This window comes from Hyaena hyaena, unplaced genomic scaffold (genome assembly GCF_003009895.1).
Source record: "Hyaena hyaena isolate Hyena2069 unplaced genomic scaffold, ASM300989v1 scaffold_833, whole genome shotgun sequence".
NCBI classification, from domain to species: Eukaryota; Metazoa; Chordata; class Mammalia; order Carnivora; family Hyaenidae; genus Hyaena; species Hyaena hyaena.
The window spans coordinates 765007-772961 of record NW_024081467.1 but is presented as its reverse complement, the minus strand read 5'-3'; the positions used below and the strand labels follow the sequence as shown (position 1 = coordinate 772961).

Genomic DNA, 7955 nt, shown 5'->3' with positions numbered 1-7955 from the left:
CCACACTGACGTCAACTACAGTTGACTTTTTATTACCCAGGAGTTTGGTACTGTCTGACGCCCACGGGATGGCCATTTTCTTCGTCCCGGCCTCATGAAAGCCCAGCTCCCTGCACGCGTCGCTCTAGTGGACCTTAAAGAGTCTCTTTCAAGGGACACCATGGCTGAAGACTGAACAGGGATACTTATCAACATTTAAATAGACAGTTGGTGAAGTATGCATAAATATTTCTTCATAGAAACATAACACGAAATTAAATAGCTCAGCAACACAGACACCACTGAGTCCACATCCACTGATGTCACCTGTAAACACCAGCTCACACTGAACACAAGCAGCTTCTATTCTGGCTCCGGGTCCATGACACGGATGCCCTGTACAAAGCTGAGGTTTCTCCTCAGTACCCCCCACCCCCACCCTCCCGCTCCCCACACGGCCCGGCAAAAGGAAAAACAGGAACCCCAACAGTTACAGCAGTGACAAAAATGACAGCAACGGCAGCACCCCTCCCCCCAAATACAACATTTAAGCTTTTGGATCAATTCAAAGGAGATACAAAAATCATTTTCTCGAAACGTAAGGAGATCAATTAGAAGCAATACTTTTCAGAGTGTTAATGCTTTCTTCAAGGGACACGTAAGTTCCTAAACCCCACCGATGGCTGGGTGAAGGTCACAGAACAAACCAGAAAGCACTGGCCACCACTAAGTAACACAGGTATAAGCCCTTTTTCGTTTGGAAGGTGCCAGGTAGCAAGAAATCCAATCCCACACTCCCCTCCCCCCTTCCCCATCCCTCCCCAGTGTCCCTTTTACTTTGCCATCTATATTGCTGTGTGTGACATTCAAGCGTGACAGTAGTACTGAGTTTCAAGCAGTTTGGATAGCAGACATTTCGTTTGGAAAGATTCAGATCTGAATGACTGAATTCAAACATGTGCATGTGGTTTGTGTTTTGAGCTCAGAGGGGCCCCAGTTGGGTTGAGCTCTGTCGAGGACACCAGCAAAGGACGCGGCTTACGCTGGAGAGTCTGGGCAAGCCATGGCATTGGACCTGACTCCCAGGGGCTGGCCTCTCTGCTGCATATTCCCCAGGGTGGTTTGTGGACAAAAAGCCCTGGTTTCCAAAACATTACACTGGGTTTATTTCACTTTTATGTTGTGTTAGGATCCTAGAAAACTTCAGTTACCAAAGTACTGAAAACATCTATTGCAGGAATAATTTGCCAGCTCAGCGATTCCCACTCTATTATATACACTATGTGTGCGTGTGTGCAGAAGTCTCTCTCTCTCTCACACCCACACACACACATATATATATATATATGTCTGTATTTTTATTTGTATGAAACTGGAACTGCACAAAACAGTACTTGGCAAGAATCAAGTCCACAAATAGAGTTTAACAACACACCAGAGAAGACGGAAGCTCTATTGGGACAAGAAGGTTCAGCTTTGCATGAAGTAATTTCAGAACCACGGGGTCACTAGCCTGACGTGTTCTGCGCGGGATCCTTGGAAAGGACGCGGCCAAGTGTGTCAGCTAGTTACTTTCATCTGAGATGCCAGCGCTAACGGGAATTACAAGAACCGAGCAGATCAATTTGGGTATGTAATTGCTACGAAACAATTTTTTTTCCTTTCTTTAAGAAAAAAACACTTGAAGTCTATTTCGGAATAAATCTCTTTATATTCGGTAATACGCTTTCTTGTTTTCTTTTTTCTTTCTTTCTTTTTTTTTTTTTTTTTGCTGAATTGGTATTTGACTTTCTCTATTAAAATGGATTTATTCAGTGGGTCAGTGAACAGGCAGCTCCTTCCATATCTGGGTGATAAAAAACATATTTATCATGCCCAGACATTGCCCCCACCCTCGCCTCACTCCCTGCTAAGGTCTGTGGGCTGATGTGTGTGCGTTTGGTCACCGCGATCGACCAGCCCTCACTCTACGAGGCCTGTTCGGGCACGCGCTTGTGGAAGATCACCGACTGTCTCTGCTGGTACTGCTGCTTACGCCTCTTGCGTTTGTCACACTGGCACAAGAGCAGCATCTTGAAAGTGGTTCTGAATGTTTTGTTGCACAGGGCATAGCACACGGGGTTCACGGTGCTGTTGATGTAGCACAGCCAGTAGCCCAGATTCCAATAGGTTTTGGGGATGCAGCTGTCACAAAAGGTGTTCACCAGAACCATAATATTGTAGGGGGTCCAGGTGATGATGAAGGCAAGCAAGATGGCGCTGAGGGTCTGGGCCGCCTTCTTCTCCTTGATGAGGGACATCCGCTTCCGCTTGGTGATCTGACTTCTGGTTTTCAGAGCAAACCTCTTGGCCAGAGTGGCTTCCTTGAAGGACAGAGGTAGAGTGGCCGTGGCCTTACCCACTGAGGAGTTGGCCTCAGAGGTCTTAGCTGTGTCCACGGCCGACTCTAACTGGATGGGAAGCTTGGAGAAGCTTTTCTGGAAACTGCCTCCATCGTCCACGCTCTTCTGGACCTGCAGCTTGCCGGCCTTCCTCTCCAAGTCCGCTGCCCCCAGCTCCTCGTCAGGCACCTGCAGGTTGTCCGAGGAGGGTAATTTGGTGGAGTTGAGGATGGTGCTGTGGCCGGGAAGCTTGAGCACGATGGAGTAGATGGCTCTTGTCTCAGAGCCGATGTCCTCCTCATCGGAGGAGGCCGAGTTTTCCAGGGAGGCGGCAGCGTCGTTGTTGTTCCAACTGTCGCTGCTGCTCTGGTCCGCGTCCATCTGCTCAGCGCTGGGCTTCCAGCTCTTGGTGGCGAACCAGAAGTGACAGCGTCCGTATTTCCTCCTGGCCGAGCGCTTCATGCTCTGCTGTTGAAGCTCGTAGCTGCTGCAGCTTCTAGAGCTGCCCGTGGGGTGGACGAAGTTTTCTGCCTCTGCTTCTGTCCCCGAAGCTTGTAGGCCAGCAAGCTCTTTGGTGCGTTTCTCAGTTTCCTTGTAGATCCTCCAGTATAAAATAGTCATGATGGTGACAGGCATGTAGAAGGCAGCAATGGCCGTGCCAAAGGTGATGGTGGGCTCGCTGAGGAATTGAATGAAGCACTCCCCTGGGGGCACAGTTCTCTTCCCAACAAAGTACTGCCAGAACAAGATGGCGGGGGCCCAAAGGATGAAGGAGATGACCCAAGCCAGACCTATCATCACGCCGGCTCTTTTTGTGGTTCGTTTGGCTCGGTATGTGAGTGGCCGCGTGATGGAAAAGTACCTGTCAAAGCTGATGACCAGAAGATTCATGACCGAGGCATTGCTGGCCACGTAGTCAATGGAGAGCCAGAGGTCACAGGCCAAGTTTCCTAAAGCCCATCGGTTCATGATGATGTAGGTAGTAAACAGATTCATTGAAATTACCCCAATAATCAGATCGGCACAGGCCAGGCTTAAGAGGAAGTAGTTATTGACTGTCTTTAGCTGCTTGTTGACCTTAAAGGCCACTATCACCAAGATGTTGCCGATGATGGTCACTAAGGCCAGCACGCCCGTCAGGAAGGCGATGAAGACCACTTGCCAGATGGTGTGACCTCCCAGAGGGTCACTGGTGGTGCCATTGGGAGAGGAGAAGTTCCCAGCTGCTCGAGAAATGTTGTAGCTGCCAAAGTGGGTGGCCGTTCCTGGGGGCAGCCCTGCATCCGAGGGGCCGTGGACCCAGGAGGAGCTGATGTTTGGAAACAAAGGCGAGGCTGTACTGTTATTGTGCAAGGTCATTGTGATTCTCTGACATAGTCTGGGGAGATAAGAGAAAAAAGATGTAGTTAGCAAAATGTCTGTCTCTGGTTCTTTGCATTGATCAAACACTTTAAAAGACATGGAGACCTCTTACAGGATGCTGACCCTCAGGCAGGCTAGAAATATCAAGCTCTTCCTCTTACTTTTAAAGGTGAGGAGTCTAGAGCAAGTAGGCACTGATTTGTTTGAGCACACTTAGCTGGAAGCGTGCACTGAATATTGCTCTTTCTCTCCACACTGTCCTTACTCTTAAGTGTCTACTACGTACACGTGCACATAATGCTGTTATCCTTACTTCTCTTAGTTTAAAGAGAAGGCGGAAAATATTAGATGCTCCTATGATACTTATCTAGCATAGCTTTATCATCATGCTACTCGATACACTGATGTTATTCATCTGAATTTTCTCCTCCTGGGCATTTACCTATCCCAGGCTGCAGATGTAAGCAGTATTAGAGAGATGCCCAAGCACTGAAGCCTCACCATCCTGAGCAACATCACCCTGGAGTAAGGAGCGAGATAAGGGTAAATGACTTCACACTGTATCACCTCTTCAGGACCCAGGTGGGAAACAGTGTATTGGATCCATGTAGTGGTTGGTAACAGTACACGAGGCAGCTGCCATGTGCTTGCTAATAGACAGGATCTCTAACAGAATATTCTAAACACCCCAAGCCAGTTTTGGATATTTCCAGTACTCATAGATATTTTAACTTCAACGATCAAAGAGTGTTTTAGCACCATGAGTGCACATTTGTGTACAAATAGATGCAAAACTGCAATTAGTTCTTTCAAACACTTGTTACCAAAATATATAAATAACTAAGAATCGTTACAATTAATACATCACCAGTAAGACTGTCATGGGAAACCTTGGGGGAGACCTGCCCCATCCTCTCGGAGGCTCTGGGGTCATGAGGCCTACGGATGCAAACGTCACCAGCTACTGTGGACCTGAGTCAGTAAATCATTCTCAGTGGGTATCATTCAATGAATCGGTTTGCTGATCATAGCAAAATACCACTGGGAACACTTTAGTTGTGTTTAGGCTCTTGATTTAAAAAGCATTGAACCAGAGGAACCTGGGTGGCTCAGTCGGTTAAGCGTCCAACTCTTGGTTTCAGCTAAGGTCATGATTTCACGGTTTGTGGGTTTGAGCCCTGCATCAGGCTTTGTGCTGAAAGCACAAAGCATGCTTGGGATTCTCTCTCTCTCTCTTTCTCTCTCTCTCTCTCTCTCCCTGCCCTTCCCCCACTCTCTTGCATGCTCTCTCTCTTTCATAAATAAACTTAAGAAAAGTGTTCATCTGTAAACTCTTACATACAAATGTGTGCACACATCACACAGCAAGAGCCCTGAATCAAGCCTTTAGACATTGCATGTCAGAGTCTTTCAACAGAGGGTGGTCAGATTGACATGCAGCCTCCTGGAGTGGCTTCAGCCTGTAGCAGGAACACTTTGTAGTCCCAAAGGCATAGGTTCAAATCTCAGTTCAACTACTTTCTGGTGATGGGATCTTGGGTATTTCTTAACTTAAAATTTTTTTTTTAATGTTTGTTTTTGAGAGAGAAGAGTGTGAGCAGGGGAAGGGCAGAGAAAGAGGGAGACACGGAATCAGAAGCAGGCTCCAGGCTCTGAGCTGTCAGCACAGAATCTGATGCGAGGCTTGAACTCACAAACTGTGAGATCATGACCTGAGCTGAAGTCAGACACTTAACTGACTAAGCCACCCAGAGGGACCTCTATTTCTTAACTTTTTTGAGTGCCAGTTTCCTCATTGAAAAATAGGAATGAAATATTCTGTATAATGTAATAAACTGTTGGGAAATTTAATGTAGAATTCCATAGTAAGTGGTCAAACAAATTTTGTTTCTTATCAAAATATTTTAATATATGCAAAGTACTCAGTACAGAGTGTGGCACATAGTACGTGCTACATAAATGTAGTGTCTATTGTTATTTTAATATTCTTCTTACTGAGTGGTGAACTCACTTTGCTTTGGCTTTCAGGATGCTCAAAGGTCCATTTAGTGCAACAGTAATGACTAAAAAAGAATATGTATTGGATACTTCCTATGTGGTACATGTGAAATTCAACATACGTTTTATCTCACTTAATCTTTAAAATAATCACATTTCACAAGAAACTGAGACACAGAGAGTTATTTGTCCAAGGATCAAGCTAATGAGTGATGGAGGAGGGGAACAGAAAGATTATCACACCCAGATGATCTCGAGCCCACCACCTCCATGTTTTACTGTGATGTTTCTCTGCTTCCCACCAGCCTATCCTGATGCTGCATAGGACTGGCCTCTCCTAAGTAGCTAAAACTCTTTATGCACCTCTTTAAAGTGGAATTAATGTGCATTTAAAGATTAATGAGACACCATTTGTCACCTAAGAGATAGGCAAACTATAAATGATTTGATTCATGGAGTATTGACAACAGTGTGAAGGAAATAATTTCATAGTCTTGGATGAAGGGTAAACTGGTCAACAACCTAAAAGGTAATTTAGCAGCATGTGTCAAAATAATGCATAAATTCCAAGATTCTGGGAGCTGACAGCATGTACGTGTAGTATGTGTGTATTGTGTGTGTGTGAATGTGTGTGTAAGTACTTACACATAAAATACATAAATGGTTGAACATACAAAGGCACTACACTTACATGCATAACACTTATCTGTATTTACTTCAGCACTATTTGAAATTGTAAAAGAAATTTAAATAGTCTAAATATTCTAATGTATTGTTCTGTTACAGAGAAGAAGAGTTTAAGAACTCCTGATTACCCAGCAATATCACTACAGGAATTTATCCAAAGGATACAGGAAAGCTGATGCATAGGGGCTCAATTACCCCAATGTTTATAGTAGTTGTTTCAACAATAGCCAAATTATGGAGAGAGCCTAAATAACCATCAACTGATGAATGGATAAAGAAGATGTGGTTTATATATACAATGGAGTACTACTTGGCAATGAAGAAGAATGAAATCCTGCCATTTGCAGCAATGCGGATAGAACTGGAGGTATTATGTTAAGTAAAATAAGTCAGGCAGAGAAAGACAGATTCCATATGTTTTCACTCATATGGGTAACTTGAAAAACTTAACAGAAGACCATGGGGGAAGAGAAGGAGAAAAAATGGTTACAGACAGAGAGGGAGGGAGGAAAACCATCAGAGACTCTTAAATGCAGAGAACAAACTGAGGGTTGATGGGGGGCAGGAGACAGGAGAAAATGGGTGATGGGCACTGAGGAGGGCACTTGTTGGGATGAGCACTGGGTGTTGTATGTAAGCGATGAATCATGGGAATCTACCCCCAAAACCAAGAGCACACTGTACACACTGTATGTTAGCCAACCTGACAAAAAATAATATTAAAAAGAAAAAAAGACCTCCTAAGGCACCTGGGTGGCTCAGTTGGTTGAGCATCCGACTTTAGCTCAGGGCATGATCTCATAGTTTGTGAGTTCAAGCCCCGTGTTGGGTTCTGGGCTGATCCCTCACTCTGGGCTGACACCTCGTAGCCTGGAGCCTGCTTCAGATTCTGTGTCTCCTTCTCTCTGCCCATCCCCTGCTCATGCTCTGTCTCTCTGTGTCTCAAAAATAAATAAACGTTAAAAGATTAAAAAAAAAAAAAAAAAAGAACTACTCCTGAATAATCCATAGATGAAATCTCCCCAATGCACTAATATCCAATGATAGGTGATGGAGGAGTCCTCTTCCTTACTTATTTTCACATCTCTGGGTTTTATTAGGTGCAGCCAACTCATCCTTCTCTCCAGCTTGCTCTCACCATGGGATGTCTGTATTCAGGATTCAACATGCTGTTTCGGTCCTCTGTTGCGTGTATGGTCCCTTCCCACATCCGTATGTAGAAGATCTATCTGTTCCCTCTCCCCCCACCTGGTTCCCAGGTTCCCACAGTAGGATTCCTAAAGGTGTTTGCCCATCTTCCCCATCACAGATGCACCTATAATGATAGATGAGAACAGATCCGTCTTGAACCGAACACCTCAGCTCAACATGCTATCTCTGAGGTAAATAGCCACTTTCTCCCAGGGAATCAAGCTGCCTCTCCAGCGTCCTCCACTATATGTTCTCAGATGAGCATTACTTTTTTCTTCTTCACATTTTCACCCATCATCATGCATTTGTCTCCTTCCTGCACCATATCCCTGCTAATTTCCTACACTCTCCAAATGG

General features: G+C 45.1%; 1 protein-coding gene across 1 annotated transcript in view; it reads right to left on the bottom strand.

The window, feature by feature from the left end:
* Positions 1-1752: 1752 nt before the first annotated feature.
* CHRM3 (cholinergic receptor muscarinic 3) overlaps positions 1753-7955 on the bottom strand; it is a 280686-nt gene continuing 274483 nt past the window's right edge. Inside the window, exon 3 of the mRNA XM_039219769.1 lies at positions 1753-3738. Coding sequence (XP_039075700.1) covers positions 1947-3719 — 1773 coding nt within the window. The 5' untranslated portion in view covers positions 3720-3738 and the 3' untranslated portion in view covers positions 1753-1946. The remainder of the gene's footprint in view (positions 3739-7955) is intronic.